At 39.1% G+C, this 24,450-nt stretch overlaps 1 protein-coding gene across 11 annotated transcripts in view; it reads right to left on the bottom strand.

The window, feature by feature from the left end:
* The window catches only part of REPS2 (RALBP1 associated Eps domain containing 2), a 197,160-nt gene extending 173,643 nt beyond the window's left edge, over positions 1 to 23,517 (bottom strand). For all 11 annotated transcript variants that reach the window (XM_063083469.1, XM_063083473.1, XM_063083475.1 and 8 more), the window contains exon 1: positions 23,281 to 23,517. In XM_063083469.1, coding sequence (XP_062939539.1) covers positions 23,281 to 23,517 — 237 coding nt within the window. The remainder of the gene's footprint in view (positions 1 to 23,280) is intronic.
* Between the last annotated feature and the right edge of the window lie 933 nt (positions 23,518 to 24,450).

Below are 24,450 nucleotides of genomic sequence, written 5' to 3'. Positions count from 1 at the left end.
TCAACATTGCTTTTCCTATTTTAAAAACCCAGTGCTACAAATAATTAATATACGGGCCGGCCCGTGGCTCACTCGGGAGAGTGCGGTGCTGATAACACCAAGGCCCCGGGTTCGGATCCCATATACGGATGGCCGGTTCACTCACTGGCTGAGCGTGGTGCTGCCAACACCAAGTCAAGGGTTAAGATCCCCTTACCGGTCATCTTTTAAAAATAAATAATAAATAATTAATTAATTAATTAATATACGATCATAAAAAGATCCAGTTCTACTCTTTTTCTCTTGTCCAGGGAACATCTGTTTTGTGTTATCAGTTGTTACTAGGGTGAAGAGTGTAGAGAATCAGATGCTGACCTTAAGCAAAGCTATTTTATTTTTTCATACTTCTCCTTCCTTACCTGTAAAATGAAGGTTAGAATGCTGTGCCTTTCTTCTACCAAAAACTTATGAGGATTACTGTAATTAAATCTAAGCCTTACCCTCACTACTTCTACATCCCAGCAATGCTGCTCCTCCTCTTAGTGCTCAGAGCATCCTTTTGAAGTCAGCAGGAGTGGCTCAAAAAAAAACAAAGAAAACACAGGGCACAGAAGGAGCGTGGAAACCAGCCAAGGCTGACAGAATTTCAATAACCTAGGATTTGAAAAGCTGTACAAATATATTTATTATCAAGATGTTTCAACTTGTTATTATTATTAGCTTACTTTTATTGAGTAAAAGGTCTTCTGTGTTCCTGCCAAATGGCTGGGGAGAGCATTAGGAAATCATTTCTGAAGGATGGTGCTCAGTAATCCAAAACAAGCCAAAAGTTGAACCTCCTGCTATTTGGATAACCCATCATCCACACAAAGAGCAAAGAAAATGAAGTGTTTCTTCTTTCCTTCAGGTTTCTACCCTGATTGGGTTATAATTATGACAAAAGAAAATGATAAATATCACAATCCCAATACTAAATATTTTTACCAACATTTAACTGAATTTAAAAGAGGCTTTTACTTCAACTGCACCCTGTAAACAGTGCAATTACCCAGAGACCACCATAATGTGAAAAACCTAAGCCATGTGGAAAGGTCCTGGAGGATGAGACACGACATGGAGAGAGACTGGCCACAGACACTAAGGAGCCATTTGTAAGAGTGAAGAAGCCATCTTGGAAATGCAACCTCCAGTCACAGCTAACCAACCAACTCCATCTAGAGCAGAGATGAACAGCCCAGCTGAGACCTTCCCCAATCCCTGACCGACAAAACTGTGAAAATGGTTATTGTAAGCCACTAGGTTCTAGGATGGGCTTTTAGGCAGCAATATATAACCAAACCAGACAGTCATCACATTTTGTATGCCCTCTGGTTCCTCCAGAGAAGTAACAGTAAGGGTCCTTCCAGCTGGCTCAGGACCTCAGAGTCACCCAAGGAGAGAAGATAGTTTTGTTATGTTCACTTTACAGACCAGGGAATAGGGACACACACAGACTGCAGTGGGAAAGTGCCTTTATGAACCATGGGCCTCTAACACTGCTAGAATTTACTCCAATTTATATGTATCTATGCCTATCAAGCCATGTACAAAAACATGGATAGTCTGAGTGATCATATCCAACTGTTAGACAGCCAAGGTGGAAAACATAAGAGGCAATTTAAACTCTGGTCTGCCACCCTAAAACAGTAATTTCATCATTCTTTGTAATTATCCCCTCCAAAATATCCCACCTCCAGAATTAAAAATTATCAAACTAATGATTATTTCTGTTAACTTTCAGAATAAAACGAAGGCTGGCCAGTTAGCTCACTTGGGAAAGTGTGGTGCTGGTAATGCCAAGGTCACAGGTTCTGATCCCCGATCTGGCCAGCTGTCAAAAAAAACCAGAATAAAACTACTTCCCTTACCAGGATTTGGAGTCACTACGTAGTGGCTCATGCCAAAATCCAAAAACTGCCCTGTTAAGGCTAGCTGGTTAGCTCAGTTGTTTAGAGCATGGGATTATAACACCAAGGCCAAAGGGTCAGATCCCCATACTGGCCAGTCACAAAAAAAAAAAAAAACTTTTGCCCTGCTATTATATGGCAAATGATATTTTATCATAGTTCTGATATGGAAACAAAAGTCAAGTGACCTTATCCCAGGTAATACAGGAAGCTGGTGTTTATTCTAAAATACGGTGGTGGCATAGAAAATGAGGTTACCAGGGGCTAGGGGGGAATGGGCCATTATAGTTTAGTGGGTACAGAGTTTCTGTTTGGGACGATGAAAAAGTCCTGGAGATGGATGGTGGTGATGGTTGCACAACAATGTGAATGTGCTTAATGTCACTGAACTGTACATTTAAAAATAGTTAAGATGGCAAGTTTTATGTATATTTTGCTACAATAAAAAATTTTTAAGGAAATAAATGCCTGCATGAGGAAATAAAGGTCATGAATGGCTAAATCATTCATTAACATTTCAATGGCAGAAAATGACACAAAAGAAAAGTTCAAACAATTTGGATTTCATGTTAGGTATATTCAATATGAACAGTTCTGAAAGCCTTTTCAATCACAATTTTCCAATCTAAACACTGTTGTAAGAGACTTCACAGTATTGATCACTCTGACACGTCATATCTAAAAACACTTCAGACTTACCCAAACAATACTTTAACCAAATGATCAAAATTACAACCACCTATGAGGGGCAATAAGACTTCATGTGCCTCTTCATGCATTACTTGAGAAGGACATGTCACTTATGCAGTATTTCAGACAAAAATGCATAATCTCAATCTAAAGGAGAGGAAACATCAATCAAATCCAAATTTGGTACAGTCTACAAAACAGAGTCATGAAATGTCATTGCTCAAAATGTCAGTTTCATGAAAGACAAAGAAAGGCTTACAGCAACTGTTCCAGATCAAAGGAAACTAAAGAGCCATGAAAAATAAAGTCAGTATGTGCTCCTGAGCTAGATCCTGTATCAGGGGAAAAAATATATATATATTCCAGTGAAGAACATTTTGGGGGTAACTGATGAAATTGGAATACATGGGCTGGCTGGTTAGCTCAGCTGGTTACAGAGCAGTGTTGATAACACCAAGGTCAAGGGTTCAGATCCCCATACCAGCCAACCACCAAAAAAAAAAAAAAAAAATTAAATTTCTTAAATTTTAATAGCAGTACAGTTTTCAAACTTAATACTTCAGTGGAAAACTATAGAAGATTGTATCTTGACTAGATATTGTAAAGCTAAAGAAAAAAGAACTGTACATAAATGCTGTAATCCAGTTAGTGAAAGTGTTTCTCTTACAGGTATGGGTTAGCAATTCTGAAAATACTTTATGTGTATACTAGAATTAAGCAAATAGATAAATATTTTAAGTATTAAGTTTAAACTAATAAAACATAAAAGAACATGATGCATGCAACCTAATTTCAAATGGATTGGTATATAGTAATAGATACATAAATACATATTTATAATAATATACATATATGGAGAGAGAAAATGATAAGGCAAATGTAGCAAATGTAAAGTAAATCTATGTAAAGGGTACACAGGATTTCCGGGTACTACTATTCTTGCAACTTTTCTGTCAGTTTGAAATTACCATACTTCAAAATAAAAAGTTTAGCCTGGACCCTTGAATCACTAAGTGGCAGAAAACTGCCTACACAACCAGAAATGCCCACATTGGAAAGAAGAGCATTTGTTGTGTTAAAGCTCTGAAAGTTGGGAGAGACAGCTGCTAGTGTTACACTAACCAATACAATAGGATTTTAACATAATTAATCTTTGCTTCTTGTAGGGCACACACAGCTCTATTTCACTTAATCAAATATTTATCACAAATGCTCTATGAAATGATCTAGAGTGATTCACCAATGAGTGCTAAAATTAATGGACAAAAGTTTGAGGAGAAGTAAAATATTTGCATAGTCTCAAAGCATCTCCCCCAAGATACTCTTTAAACTATAAAGGGAAAGATAATAACTTTACAGTAGAGAAACCCTGCAGATGCCAACTTAAACAAGGAATCAAGGTAAATGTCACCAGTAACAAGACATATCAACATCACGAACCCCATGATACGATGCATTGAATAAGATGCACCATCATTTTTGTAGTGTTCTTGCCAAAAATGCACGATCTTATTTAAATTATAAGAAAACATCAGAAAAACCCAAATTGAGGGAGCTTCTACAAAATAACTTCAAAAGTGTCATGAAAGATAAGATTAAAAAACTGTTAAAGACTGGATGAGACTAAGGAGAAATAACAACTAAATGCAATGTGGGATCCTGAATAGAACCCTAGAACAGAAATAAACCACTGGTGGAAAAACTGATGAAATCCAAATAAGGTCTGTAGTTTAGTTAATAGTACTGTCCCAATGTTAATTTCCTATTCTTGATAATTCTACCATTGTTATATAAAATGTTAACATTAAGGGAGCAGGGTGAAGAATATAAAGGAAATCTCTGTACTATTTTTTGCACCTTTTCTGTAAGTCATTTTCTGTAAGCTCATTGAATATTCCTACTGGATGGAACGTAGATGTTAATTTCCACTCCCACTCAAAACTCCACTGGAAACAATAATAAACGGCTTAGACAAAAAACAGAAAAGGCTTACACCTTCAAGCACAACAGAAAAGGAACAGAGAACAAAATCATGGTGGCTGGAAAACATATGGACACACAGTGACTGCAGGAAGAAGGTTAATTCATACAACAGACTCTGGGAAAGGACCCAACACCCTCTGAAGTGTAGATAGAGCTGGAAGCAGGAGGATAAGAGCATTTCAAACCTAAGACACCAGTATTTTGGGTAGCACTAAGAAAACACTGGCAAATAAAATATGGCACATTACTCTACCACTCAGCATTTCTCTTAGATTTATTAAAGGAGCTCTTTCAGATTTAAAGAGACTTTTAATTTATCACTCAGATATACATAAAAAGGGAAATAAGCAAAATTAATTGTTCAAGATTTTCCTAAAAATTCTTCACATTTAGAATTAAACATTTCTGTCGTTTTGACTCAGAGTGGTCAATGTCCATATTTTTTCACACTGTCGTCCTCTGTGCCATCAACAGCATTTGATGATGCATCATTTTGTAAAATAATCAATAAAAAGAAAGTGGAATCACTGGTACTCAATTTTGAAAATATGTAAAGCTAGCCTATTTTTGATTCCTGCATTGGGATTGTAGTTAAACACTGGGGGAGCATCCAAATTACCACCTCTCTCACTCTCCCACTTCCCAACCGTTTGGTTCTTAAGAGTTAACAGTGCTCCATTCTAGTCTTCAATATCTTTTCTCAAGCTGCTGACATCCAGTCTGCAAGCTTCAATGTCATGTAAGATACCATCAATTGTGAAACGTCCTAATTTTAAGTGTGTATATATGGTGGGGGTGCTCTACCTCAAAAACAGATAAAACAAATCAAGACAGTGTGGTACTGGCACAGTGAAATACAGACCAATGGAACAGAATTGACAGTCCAGACATAAAATCAATTGGCCATAAATGTAAGAATTTAAGTCAGGGGTTCCAAAACAATTCAATGGGAAAAGCAGTCTTTTCAACAAATGATGCTACGACAATGGAATATCCATTCACAAATGAATAAAGTTGAACCCCTACCTCATACCATATATAAAAATTAACTCAAAATGGATCAAAGACATAAATATAACAGATAAAACTATAAAACTCTTAGAATATAGGAATAAACCTTTGTGATCTTGGATTAGACAATAGTTTCTTAAACATGACACCAAAAACACAAATGACAAAAGTGAAAATAAATAAACTGGACCTCATCAAAATTAAAAACTTTCATGCTTCAAAGGACACCATCAAGAAAGTAATGACAACTCACCAAATGGGAGAAAATTTTTGTGAATCATTTATCTAATAGGGAACTTGTATCCAGAATACATAAAGAACTCTTACAACCCAATATTTTATAAAGACAAATAACCCAATTTTTTAAATGGGCAAAGGATCTAAGTAGACATTTACCTAAAGAAAATATATAAGTAGCCAATAATCACATGAAAAGATTCTCAGTATCACTAGTCACTAGGGGAACACCAATTAAAACCACAATGAGATACCATTATATACCCAGTAGGATGGCTATAATCAAAAACACAGACAATAACAAATATTGGCACTAATGTGAAGAAATTGAAACCCTCATACATAGTTGGTGATCACGTAAAATGGTACAGCAGCTTTGCAAAAGAGTCTGGCAGTTCCTCAAAAGGTTAAACATAGAGTTTGACACAGTTATTCCACTCCTAGGTGTATACCCAAGAGAAATGAAAATGTATGTCCACACAAAAACTTGTACACGAATGTTCATACATTGTTCATAACAGCCAAAAAGTGAAAACAATCCAGATGCCCATCAACTGATGAATCAATGAATGCAATGTGGTACAGGCATACAATGGAATATTACTGGGCCATAAGAAGTACTGATACATGCTACAACATGGATGAAACTTGCAAACATTATGCTAAATGAAAGAAGTCAGTCATGAATGACCACTTATTATGTGATTCCATTTCTATGAAATGTCCAGAATAGGCAAATACATAGAGACAAAAAATAGATTCATGACTGCCTAGGGATAGTGGAATTGGGAGTGACTTCTAGTGAATATGGGGTTTCTTATTGGGGTGATGAAAATATTCTGGAATTAGTGGTGATGGTTGCACAACTCTGTGAATATACTAAAACCACTGCACTGTACACTTTAAATGGATGAGTTGTATGGTATGTGAATTATATCTCAATAAAGCTGCTATTTTAAAAACTGGGAAAACAAGAGACAAAGGAGAAAACACACTTTTAAAATAATTGCATGAGTGTTCCAAAGTTGATTATGTTGAGTATATTAAATCCAACCTGATAAATGTAAAAGATGTAATCTTAATCACATACAGGATTTATTAAATTAAAATAACACAATCAGCCCAGGAGGTTTAGTTTGGATTATTAAACTGTCAGTGTTTATATGTTGGCTGAAAGCCCAAAAGTAGAAAACAATACAGTTAGAAATAAATATAGCTGTGCGGATTATAATTACTGACCTAGCAAAGGAAACACATTAACTAGTAAAATGATAAAATTCATTACTCTTCCCTCATTTGGAAAGGATTATGAGTATTTGTTATGATAAAAACCAATACAGGTACAAAAAGGAGCTGAAATCAAGTATATTTAAGATATGCCATACTACATGAAACTAAGCTTGTGAAAACAGAAATATTTAGTGGACTAAATAAGAAAAATATAATGAATACCAAAAGAGAATTCACATACATATTAACCTGTACATAAATCTAACCTGCTTTTATTATTCCATACAACTTCCCATTCTAGGTGTAGAAGAATATAGAGTAGGGGTTGGCAAACTTTTTCTGTAAATACTTTAGGCTCTGGGGGCTACATGGTCTCTGTTACAACTATTCAATCTGCCACTATCGTGCAAAAGCAGCCATAAACAATATGTAAACAAATGAGTGTGGCTTTGTTCCAATAAAATTTTGTTTATGGAAACTGAAATTTGAATTTCATATAATTTTCATGTGTCACCAATTATTCTCATTTTTATTTTTTTCCCAACCATTTAAAAATGTAAAAATCATTCTTAGTTCATAAGCCACACAAAAAAATAGGTGGCAGGATGGGTTTGGCCCACAGGCTGATAGAAGAATGCTTTCAGTGTAAGAAACACTTCAACGTAACTGGTATGCAAGAAAGAGCAACCAAGTCTTAACACCACACAAAAATACTTACCAGAAACAGAAAGGCAGTATACCTCGTCTGGGAAATAGTGAAAAAAAAAATGGCCAAGAATGGTTATAGGAATCAGACAAGTTAATACACAAAAGTTCTAAGAGTAGTATTGTATAGCCAGCAAGCCACTCAACAACTTTTTCTGATATTACTAGCAACAAAATATTCGTAATGACACCATCAGAAAAAAGACAATGATTCCACTTCTGTAGTAGTACTCACACAGTGCCTAGCAGGATTAGAGCTATTACTTTTAGGTCTAAAATTCCCAGCCATGGTATTTTCTCAAAAGGGTCTCTAAAATTCTCAAAACTAGAATAAATTTTATTTCAGCACCAGGAAAATAACATTTGTCTCATACGTTATCTGCATATAAGAAAAATTTCTAGGAGAAAGGTGAGAGGATGACAAAATGTTTGAGTATTACTGCTCTAAGAAATTGCCCAAAAGATTTTTCAAAGGAAAAATTAGGATCGGGGTCAGATTCTATCCTTGGCTACATGTATGAAGCCAATATAAAACCAGCAGGGGAATCCAACCTTTACCAAGGAACTATTTAAGAACCTACAAGAAGTTATTTGATTAACAGCTCAGAATTCATCCATTCCACCTGACCACTTTCTACTTCTTGGTTTATAAGTACAAGGCACTTAGGTAGAACAATGTGTTCAAGAATGAGAAAATTACCTCTACTGGCCCCCCACCCCAACCTTGTGCAGGCACACCCTGTAGCACCCACAGAAAGAGGAGAAAAGCTATTTACTTATTACCATGAGAGGTGGCTTGAATCATATTGACCTGACCTGCAAAGGAAGGCCTGTAATTCATAATTAAACATAGCACCACTACTGCCTTTTCTAGATAAAATTACATTTTGAGAGAAAACAAAAATCAATACTCACTGATTTCACAACTTTAAACAATGGAATGTTGGGAAACTGCTCCTGACAAAGCAGCTTGCTATACATTCACCCAACCACCTGTCACTAACATCATTCTTGAACACAAAGGGCTATTTTTATGTAGCACACTACAGAGATAGATAACATCCCATTGCCATGGCAACAAGTTTTCCAGAAGATATGTTAACCCATGAAGAATGCAAAAGAGAACAAAGCTATCTCTCTTCGCGTTTGCCTTTAAAGTACTCATACATGAGGAGGAGTCTAAGTCATTTTAATGCCTCCGTTTGCTCAATAGGGTCTTGGTGGGTTTGAGCAATGTACAAAGAAATCCTGGCTGTATACATACATATAGCTATTTTTATTGTACAAATTCAAGGTGTACAACATGATGTTTTGATGTGCGTATCTACAGTGAAATGATTACTACAGGTAAGTGATTTAACATATCCATCACCTTCCATAGTTACCTTTGTGTGCGTGTGTGGTAAGAACACCTAAAATCTACTCTTAGCAAATTTTCAATACACAATATAAACTATAGCTCTCCCTCTATATATTAGCTCTCTAGTCTTACTCATCCTACATAACTCAAGTTTGTACTCTGTGACCTACATTTTCCCATTTCTTCCCCCTCCCCATCTCTGGTAACCATGGTTCTATTCTATGCATTTGAATTCTTTCTTTTTTCAAATTCCACATATAAGTGAGATGATGCAAAATTTTTCTTTCTGTCTGGCTTATTTCACTTAGCATAATGTCCTTCAGATTCATCCATGTTGTTGCAAATGGCAGGATTTCCTTTCTTAAGGCTGAATAATATTCCATTGTATGTTAACACCAAGGTCAAGGATTAAGATCCCCATACCAGCCAGTCACCAAAATATGTATATATGTGTGTCTGTGTGTGTTCATATATATATACATTCCATTGTGTATATATATAACAATTTCTTTATCTATGCATCCATCAACAGACACTTAAGTTGTTTCCATGTAAATAATGCTGCAATGAACATGGGAGTGCAGATATCTCTTTGACATACTGATCTCATTTCCTTTAGATACATATCCAGAAGAAGGATTGCTGGATTATATGGTTCTATTTTTAGTTTTTTGAGGAACCTCCCTACTGTTTTCCATAACGACTATACCAACCTACATTCCCACCAGCAGTGTACTAGTGTTCCCTGCAGATATCTCTTTGACATACTGATCTCATTTCCTTTAGATACATATCCAGAAGAAGGATTGCTGGATTATATGGTTCTATTTTTAGTTTTTTGAGGAACCTCCCTACTGTTTTCCATAACGACTATACCAACCTACATTCCCACCAGCAGTGTACTAGTGTTCCCTTTTCTCACACATTCCTCAACATGTTATCTCTTGTCTTTCTGATAACAGCCATCCTAACAGGTGAGGTGATACCTCACAGTGGTTTTGATTCACATTTCCTGATTATTAGTGATGCTGATTGTTGGGAGGGAGGGAGGGGGGAGAGGGAGGAGGGAGGGAGGTTTCAGTAATTGGCCACAATAATCAACCACATTGTATATTGACAAAATAAAATAAAATAAAATAAAAATTAGTGATGCTGAGCACCTTTTCACATACCTGTTCGCCGTTTGGGAAATGTCTATTAAGGTCTTTTTCCTGTTTTTCAATTGGGTTATTTGTTTTCTTGCTATTGAGTCGTGAGAGTTCCTTATATATTTTAGATACTAACCCCTTATCGTATACAAGTATATGATTTGCAAATATTTTCTTCCAATCCATAGGCTGCCTTTTCATTTTGTTTCCATTTTTTGTGCAGAATCTTTTGTTTGATGTAGTCCCACTTGTTTATTTTTGCTTTTATCACCTGTGCTTTTGGTGTGATATCCAAAAAATCATTGCCAAGGCCAATATCAAGTAGCTTTTCCCCTGTTTTTTTCTTCTAGGAGTTTTACAGTTTCAGGTCTTACTTTAGGTCTTCTGTCCATTTTGAAGGTTTTTTGTACTGAAAAACATACATTTTGAGTTGATTTTTGCATACAGTGTGAGATGAGGGTCCAGTTTCATTCTTTTGCATGCAGATAGCTAGTCAACATCATTTATTGGAGAGACTATCCTTTCCCTATTGTGTCTCCTTGGTAGCCTTGTCAAAAATTAGTTGACTGTATACACTTGGGTTTATTTCTTGGCTCTCTATTCTGTTCCATCGGTTTACATGTCTGTTTTTATTCCAGTACCATAACGTTTTCATTACTATTCCTTTGTAGCATAATTTGAAATCAGAAAGTATAATGCCTCCAACTTTGTTTTTCTTTCTCAAGATTGTTTTGGTTATTCTCAGTCTTTTGTGGTTCCATTTAAATTTCAGAATTGTTTTTTCTATTTCTGTGAAAAATGCCACTGGAATTTTGATAGGGATTGCATTGAATCTGTATATTGCTTTGGGTAGTATGGACATTTTAAGAATATTATTTCTTCCAATCCACAAACATGGGATATTTTTCCATTTATTCCATAATTATTTATTGTGTCTTCTTCAATTTCTTTCATCAATGTTTTATAGTTTTCAATGTACAGATCTTTCACTTCCTCGGTTAAATTTATTCCTAAGTATTTTATTCTTTTTTATGCTGTCATAAATGGGATTGTTTTCTTGATTTCTTTTTCAGATAGATTATTATATTATCAGTGTAAAGAAACACAACTGATTTTTTTATTTTAAATTTTTATTTACTATTAGCATATTCATTCCTACAAATTGGGATATTTCTTTATGCCCTTTGCCCACGATTGATTTCTGTATGCTGATTGTGTATCCTGTAACTTTACTAAATTCATTTAGTAATTTTAACAGGTTTTTTTGTGGAGTCTTTAGGGTTTTCTATATATAGGATCATGTCATCTGCAAACAGGGATAATTTTACTTCTTCCTTTCCAATTTAGATGCCTTTTATTTCTTTCATTGTCAAATTGCTCTTGCTAGTACTTCCAGTACTGTGTTGAACAGAAGTGGCAAGAGTGGGCACTTGTACAGATCTTAGAAGAAAAGCTTTCAGTTTTTCCCCATTGATTACGAAGTTAGCTACAGGCTTTCCACAAACAGCCTGTTACACTGAGGAATTTTCCTTCTATACCCATTTTGCTGAGAATTTTTTTTATCATAAAAGCATGTCGAACTTTGTTAAATGCTTTTCTGCATCTATTGAGAAGATCATGTGTTGCTTTGCCTCCCACGGATTTGTCACCTCTCTTCCCCTGGGTGACAGAGCTGCAAAAGATTACTCAAAGCCCATCTCTTCCAAGCAGTGAGAGACCCCGAAGAGGTTAATCTCCCAGAACCCTCAAGAGCGAGGCATTCCTTCGTTGGGAAATTAACCACAAAGTGGGGTTCTCGCCCCGCATTTATTCTCCAGACCAGGAAGTTACAATAGAGGCTGGTAACAAGCAAAGTGACATTCCATAATGCAATCTGCCAAAGGTTAAGTAGATCCACCAACAAAAGTTCGATCTTAGCAAACACTGTTTTTCCCTACAGCAGTTTCCCAGTATCTTTACATATCAATCAAGTAACTTGTCTGTCCTTGAGCCAGCAACCTTGCTGTGTTACAATTCTTTATCTTACAACAGAGACTTTTAGCCTGGGGAAAGTTTCCTGTCTTTTGCAAGGTTAACATTTTATATGTACTCTTAAGAAGTTAGGCTAAAACTGAAACTACAGGGAACTAGACTCTGTGAAATATATTTGCTTTATAAATGTAAGTATACTCCACAATCATGTGGTTTTTATCTTTCATTCTGTTAATGTGGTATATCATATGGATTGTTTTGTGTGTGTTAAACCAACCTTGCATCCTAGGGATAAATCTCACTTGATCATGGTGTATCTTTTGGATGTGTTGTTGAATTTGATTTGCCACTATTTTATTGAAGTTCTTGTATCTATGTTCATCAGAGATACTAGCCTGTATTTTCCTTTTTTTGTGCTATCTTTCTCTGGCTTTGGTATCAAGGTAAAACTGGCCTCATAAAATAAGTGTGGAAGTACTCCCTCTAATTCTATTTTTTGGAAGAGTTTAAGAAGGACCAGTGTTAATTCTTCTTCGAACGTTTGGTAGAATTCAGCCATGAAACCATCTGTTCCTGAGCTTTTTCTTTGTTGGGAGCACATACAGCTATTTTTGGGTGAGGAATAATCCCTATAGGAATCGTGCCCTTCAGGAAAAGAAAAAAGCCAAACTAATGCTTGGCAATATCCCAAACATCATAATGTACTTTCTGTTCCCCTGAATTAATCTCCACTATCAGGGAAACCATTCCCACCATGTGCAACTACTCCTAGCAGAATCTCCAGAAGGGCCACTCTATTGCTGTATACTTCCCGGTGCCATGAACAAGAATAAATACTCCAACCCATGGAAATGCCCCATGGATAATAAAGGACACACACACACATCCAAATGCAGACAACCCTTTATTCCTCAAGGCTTCCCTGGAGAAATGGGAAGAAGAGCTTCAGATGGACCAGTGACTTATGTCCAGCCCTCCTTTCTCCCTCCTGGAGGTCTACACCCAGACCCCATCACCAGCCATACCCCATTGTCCCTAGGATCCAGGGCAGGGTTTCCCACTCCAGCTTGTAGCCAGTGCTGGCTTTTCCTCCATTTGTCCCCCAGAGCCATTCAGCCCTTCTTCAACCACTCAGCCCAGAAGGATAACCTCTATAAGCTTCAACACCCAGGTTCCCTTGCCTCTGGCTTCTAGTTGGGTTAGGAAAACAAGAGGCACTGCAGCAAATCAGGAGACAGAAGTCAGGTACTCGTCCCACACCCCACCAGCTCCTCCCTGGCCACAGTTCTAGCAAAAGCTTCATTCTTCTATGATTATTGTTCCTGTAGAGGGACAACCTTCCACAGCTCCAGCAACAACATTCCCTCCCCTTTCCCCTTCAGGTCTAGGAATGGCAATGGCTTCCTGCTGCTGTCATCCCTTCATGCCTCAACATTCCTGTTTTCACTAAAACCCTTTGAGCATGCCATTTCATGGGACCTTGAATGATACATAGCCTTATCCCAAATTCCAGTGGCTTTCTTGGCTTCAAAATTTGATCAGTCATCCTTGACCACAGACTGTTCTGCTTCACCATGCCACAAAAGCACCTTAGAAATGGTCCAAGTCCTTTACTCAGATACACACCCATGGAATCACCTCTTAAGCAAGAATTCCAACATTTACACAGAATTTCTATGAAAGCAAACAGATTCCCCATTTAGACATCATCAAGAACCCCCCCCCCCTTTAAATTCTGACTGAATTTCAACCCAAATATATTATGAAAGGTATTGTAAGAAGTTAATTATCTATGTGACCTTGGGCAAGTAAGTCCTGTGCACCTCAGTTTTGTTTTCTTCAAAACAGAGATAATACCTATCTCATGGATTGGTTGTGAGAATTAAATGAGATGAGCATTTTACAAGTTACAGGGCCAAGCAAAGTACAGGGTAATCAGTACAAATGTTAGCTGCTACCATGATTGTTATCATCACATATGTAGAACTAGAGTAAATTTTGCCCCAAACGGATATTTGAGGATGTATGGAAACATTTTTTGTTGTCACAACTGGGAGAGGGACAGCTACTGGCATCAAGTGGTAGAGGCAGGGATGCTGCTAGACATCCTACAATGCACAGGACAGTCCCCCCACAACAAAGAATTACCCAGCCCAATGTGTCAGTAGTGCTAAGGTTGAGAAACCTTAATCTAGAACAAAAAAATAAATTAAAAGAGGCCAAAACATCCACATGCTAAATTTTACATGCTTTACTCCCATTGTCATGTCTCAGTATTAGGACTATAGGGTCCCAGGGTGCATGCAAAGGAGGAGTTAAAACGTTTTTAAATAATTTAAGAGATCCTAAATGGAAAAAAAAAAAACTCAAAATGCAGAGCACACCAAACACCTCCAGGGGCAAAAAGCTGTTGGTATATTATAATCTATTCTTCACAAGGCTGACCCTCAACTAAGGAGAGACAAAGAGATTATTGTATTAAATACGTTCTTTTGAAGACATTAAGAGCTAACAAACATTACACATTTCAGAAAGCCTGCCTTTAAAAAAAATAAATAGAAAGATTCTTAATTGCCGGCATTTATGGGATTTACTTTAATTACTCAAAAATTAACACAGGTGAAACATTTAATTACCCCCAGGAGACTGAACCAAAATATTTTTCTGCAAACCAAAGGCAAAGTGTTACAAATGAATTAAGAAAATATTTCTCACTAGCCTCATGTTAATAGCTTCTCCTGGTCCTGAATTATTTTATGAGGATAGCTGAGTTTCTCAAGTCTGTTAACATGATTTTTTCCTTCAAGTCTATGTTCTAGCCAATATCTCTGAAGTAGAGATAGTAGCAGTAAATAAAACAGGTCCTACAAGCAGCTGGCACTTGAGCCAGAGGGGCTCTCCAAAGCAGAGCTTGTCCTTTTGCAGTGAAGCAGAGTTAAGAGGGCCAGATAAAAAGGTCAGGAGCAGAGCTCAGAGCCAGGACTGTAGGGACTTCTTGGAGGAAGCAGCTGAGGTCCATTGGCTCTGGGCTTCAAGCAGGACAGAATGGAGGACGAGGGCCCACAGCAGCCTTAGAGAATCTCTGCCATTTTACTTTGAAAACAACGACCTATAAAGAACCACCTCCTAACTCTTCAGAGCAGAGCTACTTAACCATTTTTGTGCCTTGGCCCCTTTGACAGTCTGGTATATAGACCTCTTCTGAGAATAATGTTTTTACTTTTTAAAAATTTTGGTTTTTTTGGCAGGAAAATAATGTTTTTAAATGCATTAAAATTATAATGTTAAGGGCATTAATTTAATTATTTAATTAAATAATGTTAAGTGCATTAAATGTTTTAAATGCACTTAACATTATTCCAGGAGAATAATGTTTTTAAATGCATAAAATTAAACGCTTAAAATACACAAGATTATAAAAGAAATATATTGAAATACAGCTCTCAAAACATTATCCATTGCGCCACTGGCCCCGCACATCAGCTCTCAAAACATTAAAAAACAAATTTGTGGTACTAATACATGTTTCTTTATTAACACAATGAATAAGATTAGCCAGCATCTAAACTATCACAGACCATCATTGAAATATCTGCGACAACTGTTATATGATAAAAAAAAAAAAAAAAAAAAATCCCATTTCTATAGATGATAAAGTCACAGGTAGTGCTAACACTACCGTCGTTTGTTGCCTACCTGCTTAATAGAAGAAAATGCTCGGGCCGAGCCCGTGGCGCACTCGGGAGAGTGCGGCGCTGGGAGCGCAGCAACGCTCCCGCCGCGGGTTCGGATCCTATATAGGAATGACCGGTGCACTCACTGGCTGAGTGCCGGTCACAAAAAAAAAAAAAAAAAAGAAAAGAAAATGCTCAATTTCAGTTGTGAGGGTGGTTAGTGAAACTAAAGATGTAATTTTGTTCCACATCTAAATTCACAGACCCCTGAACTGGACCCAGGTTAAAAAGGCCTGCTTTAAGCATTCTGTGCAAAAGTGGTAGTGCAAGGCATTCACATCTGCTTTTCCACTTTTTTTCCTGCCTCCTACTGTTAAAAGGAAAAAGAAATTGCCTAACGACTAAAATTGAAAATAACTAAGAAGATATATATTTGCCAGTTCTACTTAGGATAAGAAAATGAATTATGCATGAAAATGTTTCTTAAAAAGATAAATTCAAAATTAGTGGCTGAGCAAAACATATATATGTTCTGGCTCAAAAAGCTAAACAGTATAATTTTCTACTTCAGACAAATCTAAAAAGCAAGTGTGGTAAAAAGACCCACAGTAATTCTCACTTCCTAGTGTCTATGCTTTTGTATAATCCCTTCCCCTTGAGTGCAGAACCTGTGACTTGCTTCTAACCAATGAAATACAGCAAAGGTGGTAAGATACCTCTTGCCTTAGTAGACTGGAGAAAGACATTCTCCTGCTGACCTTGAAGAAGCAACAGCCACGTTGTGAACTGCCTATGGAGAGGGCCATGTGGCAGGGACCTGCTGGCAGCCTCTTGGTTCTAACATCACAAGGAATGAATTCTATCAACCACCACGTGAATGTGGAAGAGGTCTCTAAGCTCCAGAAAAGAACGCAGCCCACCCAACACCTTGATTGCAGCTTTACGAAACCCTGAGCTGAGGACTCCTGAGCCATGTCCAGGCTCCTGACCCGTGTCCAGGCTCCTGACCCACAGAAATTGGAAGATCATAAACATGTGCTGTTTTAAGCTGCTAAATTTGTGGTGATTCACTATAGAGCAATAGATAACTAATGCAGTAACCAATAGAGAAGGTAACAAACTATCCCAGTTTGCTTGGGACTGTCTGAAAACTGAAAATCCCATGTCCCAGGAAACCCCTCAGTCCTGAGCAACCCAGATTGATTGGTTGCCCACCAATAGATGAGAATGAAGAATAGAATGCCATAAATACAAAATATGAGATACTTGCCTCTAGAAAACAAATAGAAAGTTTGAAAGAACCTGGAAAGGAACCAAACCCTCTTTAGAAAGTTATAATTAGCAAAACAACCCAAGAGTTCCTCAAAACTAGTTTTCTATGCCCTTAAAGTAGGGCAGTCCCTATTTAGGAGTATGAACTAGGACAATATTCAAATCCACCTTGTATTTCTAGTCTTCAGGTGGTTACTTTTTCAATCTCCCTATTGGTTTCCCCAACTATTCTAAATCAGTTCTCAAGCACCATTACCTCGATGACTGCCAATGGCTTGATAATCAAGCGTTGAACCATCATCAGTCTTGCCATTTGACCAAAGACCACAGGTACCTTTTCTGCCCATCTTAAATCCCTGCATGTTCCCACCTCCTTCTGACCACTCCCACGTTCCTTCCTTAAAGATAAACGTTATAAATTATATGATGTCTGAGACTTGCTTCAGGTTAACAGAGTGGGGAGAGAACAAAGGTAGGAATGTAGATGGAATGGAATTGGCCATACACTGATGGTTTTTGAGCCTAAGCGGCAAGTGCAATGGAGTTTAATGCATTATTCTATCTACTTGCTTGTTTATTTCATCAGATTTTCCACTTTAAAAACACTAGGAAAAAAAGAGAGCCCATGAAATTCTAATTAATTAGCTCGAAGGTCCTCTAGCATCTACAAGAATATCAGTGTGCATTCTGCTATTTATGAAGGTGTTTTTAACGTTCATACATGTCTAGAACAGTCCCCAAGTCATGTTCTATATAAATAAGGGAAAATGCTACCTACTTTCCTTCAGCATAAGGGTCTCTACAGCACCATAACAATGAATCACTGTAAGAGTAGGTAATAAAGATTTTCAAAAAGGAAACATAAATGAACTAAAGCCACAGTGTCAACAAGGATGAATTTCAAAAACATAACAATGAAGGAAAAGCAAATGGCAGAAGGTTACACAGAGCACAATACTCTTCATTTTAAGTTGAAAAGACATACAAAGCAATATATTGTTTTAGTGATTTACACACACACACACACACACACACACACACACACACACACAGTGGAACTGTGAGCATAACTGACTCTATCTTAGCCCTTCCCATAAAGTCACACAGTAACTAGAGGAAAGGTAGTTAGAACAACAGATAGGAACAACCTGCTGACTGTGAAAAAGGAAAGATTAAGTGCCAGTGTGACGATAAGCTGGCCGGGCCACCTGCATCAACATTTGGAGCTAGTTATGTTAAGCTTCTTTATGAACTGCCTATATAAACCTGAACTCAGCCTTGAGGTAGTGAGGAGGGAAACTTGGCACATGCCTTTGAGTTGCCATCTGCCCAACCCATTACTCTGTAAGTTACCCTATAATAAAGTTCTTTGCTTTATCACATGGAATGGCCTATTTTGTTGTTGGGCCTCGAGATACCTTTCCAGTGGACAATCTGCCCTTGGCCCACCTTCAGGCAATATACACACAAAAAATATATATCTATAGATAGATATAGCTATATAGATATAAATGTATAGATATATATACATATACAAATTATAAAAGTAGAAAGAAATTTTCAAACCATGCACACTAAATTCAGGACAGCGGTAACTTTCTGGGTAATGAGGGAGGGGAATGGGACCAGAGAAGGGGACATAAGATTTCACTCTAACTGGGCTATTCTTCTTATACTGAGTGGTGGGTACACAATTATTTGTTGGACAATTTTCTACTTTTGCAGTTTTAGATCACATATCACTTTGTAACATACACTTTAGGGAGACAGAGGCCAGCATACTAAAACAGTAACTAGGACTATATGCTGTTTGAGATAGACTATTCCTTTTTTCTAAAAGAGAATGAATGCCAGCAGATTTAGGAAGTACAAGAGCCAAACCATTGTCTGGTTAAAAGGAGGACATTTGAATACTAGTTACTTGATGACTCTTTCATAATAAAACATTTCAGGTATGTAAAACTTGTCACATTAAGGTAGATATTTTATTTTTAGACGTTATATTTCAAATCTTTTCTTGCCCAAATAAAAACTCAAGTATAAAAACATTTGCATTGGAATATACAAGCTCCATGAGGACAGGGATTTGTGACTGATTCACTGCTGTAACCTCAGCACCTAGGAAAGTGACTGATACACAACAGAACTCAAATATGTGTCAAACCCAAATCTGATGCCTACCATACCCTATGCCCTCTAATAAAATGCTGGCCTTCAAACACCAATGAGATATTTCACAACCTGAGAAACCAATCACTCTAACATTTGTAGCTCCTTGTTTTGAAATATTAAATAAATACCACTTACTTGTTCTCAGATATTCATATTGTTTTATTCTAGTTTAAGAGTGTTTCATACTACCATTTTTCACCTAGTGCTAGAATCTTGCTTTTAAAATAAATCAGCACAGGAAAAATAAATACTCTATAAAGAGACCTAAAGGTCTTTCAAAATAGGCTATTATGATGCATTAAAATATAATTCAAGATGGCAAATAAGTACATGGAAAGATACTCAACATCATGTGTCATTAGGGAACTGCAAATTAAAACAATGAGATATCACTATATTAGAATGGCCAAAATCCAAAACATTGATAATATCAAATGCTAGCGAGGATATGGAGCAAAGGGAACTCTCATTCATTGCCGGTGGGAATGCAAAATGGCACAGCCACCTTGCGAGGCTGTTTGGCAGTTTCTTACAAAGTTAAACATACTCTTACCATATGATATAGCAATTATGATCCTTGCTACTTACCCAAATGAGTTAAAAACTTTTGTCAACGCAAAAACCTGCACACCGGTGATTATAACAGCTCCATAACTGCCCAAACTTGGAAGCAACCAAGATGTCCTTCAGTAGGTGAATGGATAAACTGTGGTACACCCAGACAATGGAACACTATTCAGCACTAAAACAAGCTACCAAACCATAAAAAGACATGGAGGAATCCTAAATGCATATTACCACGTGAAAGAAGCCAATCTGAAAAGGTTTAACACTGTATGATTCCAACTATATGACATTCTGAAAAAGGCAAAACTCAGGAGACAGTAAAAAGACCAAGGGTTGTGAGAAGGGAGGGATGAAATGGTGGAGCACAGAGGGTTTTTAGGGCAGTGAAACTATTCTGTGTGACACTATAATGGTAGATAAATCTCATTTTATATTTGTCCAAACTCATAGAACATACAACATCAAGAGTGAACCCTAATGTAAACTATAGATGTTGGCCAATAATGATGTGTCAATGTAGGTTCACTGATTGTAACAAATGAATAGTGAGGGAGACTGTTTGGAGGGGTCTTTGTGTAGGCAAGGGGAATATGAGAAATCTTTGTACTCCACACTCAATTTTGCTATGAACCTAAAACTGCTCTGAAAAAATAGTCTATTAAAAAATATGTCGAGGGCTGGCCCGTGGCTCACTCAGGAGAGTGTGGTGCTGATAACACCAAGGCCCCGGGTTCGGATCCCATATAGGGATGGCCGGTTAGCTCACTGGGTGAGCGTGGTGCTGACAACACCAAGTCAAGGGTTAAGATCCCCTTACCGGTCACCTTTTTAAAAAAAAAAAAATATGTTGAGATATATATATACAAACATACTCATATATATGAGGAGTCTTCAAAACATTCATGGAAAGATTAACATTATCTTTCAACTCCATCTTTCCACAAACTTTTTGCAGTGCTCCCATGTATACACATACTGGGGGGAAAAAAAAACCTAAGATAACTCTGTAGGCTCACTTCCATGACAAAGTTAATAGGTGTAGCAGTTTATTTTTATTCCAAGAAAGAGATTAAAATTAAGTATTTTTATAGAACATTTACTCCTGGTAAGATGGTAAGATGCTCGACCTTCCTGAAACATTATGGTAATCTTAATCACATGCTTATTAAGAGGGAAACCTGGCAGTTACCATAGAAATTACCAGGGCTGGTTAGTCCTTCCATGATTTGAGCAGTTACACCTGTTGGGCCACTTAAATCTAAACTTACAGGTTCCTGTTTAACAGGGAAAGGGTAAAAATGTCTACATTTGTTTTAAAGAACAGCTAATACCCTGATGGGATTATGCAAATCAAAGTGGAGGGAGCACGTGCACGTCACCAAAATGGTGGGTAAAATTTAAGTGGCTGCCAGTTGCTGACTGTTTGACTCTCTTAGGATTACATGTCCCTATCCAGGATGCCTTTAATTTCACTTTCACTTGTACCAAGAATATCGGGTTATTGTTATTTTGTTAGGTTGAAGGGGAAAGATGTGTTTTGTTTTGCTGGGCTAAACAAAGCTCTGAGAGATCTACTTCAAGGAACATTCTAGGGACATCCCCTTTTGCCAGCATCTGAAGGAGTCTTTTGCAAGCAGTTTTCAACTGGACATCAACAATATAATCTCATTCATGCAAAGGTACTGTGCCTTGGGTTCTTTTTAAACCATATGTACCTCAAAGAAGCATGGGTTCTAACAGCAGGAAAGCCCCCTACCCAATTCCTGAGGAAGCAGCAACTAACATATTCAGATTTAATATGCCCAGCTCCATTTATCATACTCAATGTATTAATGACGACAAAATAAGCCTTAACAGGTGCCCAGATGTCACTTACTTGCTACATAGCCTCCGTCACTTATTCCTCCACAAATTTATTATGCTCAGGAGTATTCTGAGGGCATCATATAACAGCTATGGTTTGTGATTTAGGACACTGACTTTCTCTACCTGGTCCAGCTCAACTGCTCAACAACAGTGGCAGAACTGTCTATTATGAAGGACTTCTTAGGGGACAAACAGCCAAGCTAATTTCTGTGAACACTAACTATATTTCCAGAAATCCTAAATTCGAAAAGGTGAAAGATTACAGAATGGCTAAAGTTATGTTCACAAACATATGGGCATAAGTCACAGTCTCAAGTGAAAAAAAATTACCTACAAATTACCACTGCAAGTGAACCACAAAATCCTCAGTACTTTTTTGGAACTAGATTTTAAAATACCACTTGCCACTTTAAATATTCAATTGGTGTTAATAACTTTCATACTATTGCTTTTAAGAAAAGCTTCATTTCACGTTTTGGGCCCGGTATTAACAATCGTATCACCATGAGGTGCTGGTGACATCAAATGACAAAGGGCTTATCAAGTAGTCTTTCTCCAAGCTCCAAGAAAAGCATAAAACAAAAACAGCGTCTGCTGTGGATCATCCCCTCGTCCTTTTCCAGGTATGGAGCAGCCAAAAGGAGGTAGCTATGACACCCGTTACTTTCCAATTCTACGAGATGTCTTCAAAAAGTTCATTAAAGATTCCTATTACCTTTTAATTCTACTTTTCCATGCACTTTTTGAAGTACTCTCGTATTTCAAGTCCAAGTAATTATAAAATGGAAAGCTACAGCTGTCCCCCATGGTGGACTTTTGGGGGTCCACCTCTAGCTGCAAATGGCAAACTTGGCTTTGACTTGACAAACGTCCTCTTTGCGGCCCCTGTCTCTGCTCTGCAACTTGTCCTTAAGGTCTTCTAGTTTAATACCAATATTCACAAATACGTTAGTGGGCAAATATATACAGTAAATAGGTATATATCACAAGTATACAGACAGGACAACATTCAGTCCTGGGCCCCGAGCCATACAGACACGCAGGCACACACACCCTTCAAGTTCAAATCCCAGCAAGGCACCCTGAGCGTCCACTCGGGGGTGGGAGGGGCAGGAGGAGCAGAGGTTAAACCAGATACCAGCCAAAATAAACACCACTTCCAGAACAGGGCAAACTTTGGGTCTGGGCGGCTGAAGAGCCCCAGAAATGGCCCAGGAAGGGGAGAGAGTGTCAGACCTCCTCAAGGAAGGAAGACGGGAGCGCACCCAGCACAGGACGAGAAGCTGAGCTGCGGAGGTGTCTCCCAGGGACAAGGGCGTCGCCGCCATCCGCGGCTGCCGAGCTCCCTCTCTGCGACCTGGCCGAGGCCTCCCGATCCCTGGGGATAGCCCTGTCTCCCCTATCGCACCCCCCGTCCCCACAGACACTGTCCCTACAGACCCGCAGGGACAGGGGTCGCGGGTACCTACCTGGAGCAGCGTCTCGGCGGGCAGCTGCGACGCCCGGAACAGGTCGGCCACGGGCCCGGCAGCCGCGGTGGCCGCGCCGGGGGCGACCCTGACGGCCTCGGGGGGCCCGGGCCCGGGGCCCCCGCACGCGGCGCCGGCGCAGCGCGCGAAGAGCTCAGAGTAGCACTGCTGCTCGCTCTCGCTCAGCAGCAGCGACGGCGGCCCGGAGCCGCAGCCCCCGCCCGCCGCCGCCTCCATAGGGCCTGAAAGGGGACCCGGGCCAGCACCGTCCCCAGCTGCGGTGCCGCCGCTTCACCACCGCCACCGCCGCCGCCGCCCCCACGCCCCGCAGCTGCCCTGCGGCAGCTTCCTCCCGGCGCGCGCCAGCCCCGCCCCCGGGCTTAAATGTTTTGCCTCCGCGGCGCGGCACATGGAGACAGGCGCGGCACGAACCAATCGCGGCCTGGGATCCCGCCCTGGCCCCGCCCCGCCCCGCGCCAGGTAAGTAATACTGCGCGCCGCCGGCCCGCGGCCAGTCACCTGCTTGCCCGCGCACCCGGGTCTGCAGAGTGGGGGCCGGCGTCAGTTGTAACCTACCCAGCACGGGAAAGGCGTGCTTGGCTCTCCGCCCTGGCTGGGGAGGGGGCATCCAGACCCACCTGTAGAATAGTGCTTTTCAGGGGGCGGGGAAGGGTGTGGTGTTTTCTTCCTGGAAGGCTGGAGCAGGTGTAGTGCCCACACCGTGCCCTTCCCACAATAGGGACGAGGCTTGGGAAATTGGGTTTTCCTTCTTCCATAGCAGTACTGCTTATGTCCTAAAAAGCTGCAGGACAGAGATGCCCGTACGAACGGATTCCCAGTGACTCCCCAGAGCGTTCAGTGTAATGGCGTTAGGCCACTTTCTCAGGCATGGCTCAAACCTGGAGTTGAGCCCTATTAAAGAATAACAGGGCTGAGCCTGTGGCGCACTCGGTAGCGTGCTGCGCTAGCAGCGCGGCGACGCTCCCGCCGCCGCGGGTTCAGATCCTATATAAGGATGATCGGTGCACTCCCTGGCTGAGCGTCGGTCACCGGAAAAAAAAAAAAAAAAAAAAAAAAAAAGAATAACAACTGTTACTCTTAAATACTAAAGTAAAAAAGACCTTTTTTGCAGATCATTTGGTCCAACCCCTGGTTTACAGATGAGGAGAC

This window comes from Cynocephalus volans, chromosome X (genome assembly GCF_027409185.1).
Source record: "Cynocephalus volans isolate mCynVol1 chromosome X, mCynVol1.pri, whole genome shotgun sequence".
NCBI classification, from domain to species: domain Eukaryota; kingdom Metazoa; phylum Chordata; class Mammalia; order Dermoptera; family Cynocephalidae; genus Cynocephalus; species Cynocephalus volans.
This window is presented reverse-complemented; position numbering and strand designations above follow the sequence as displayed.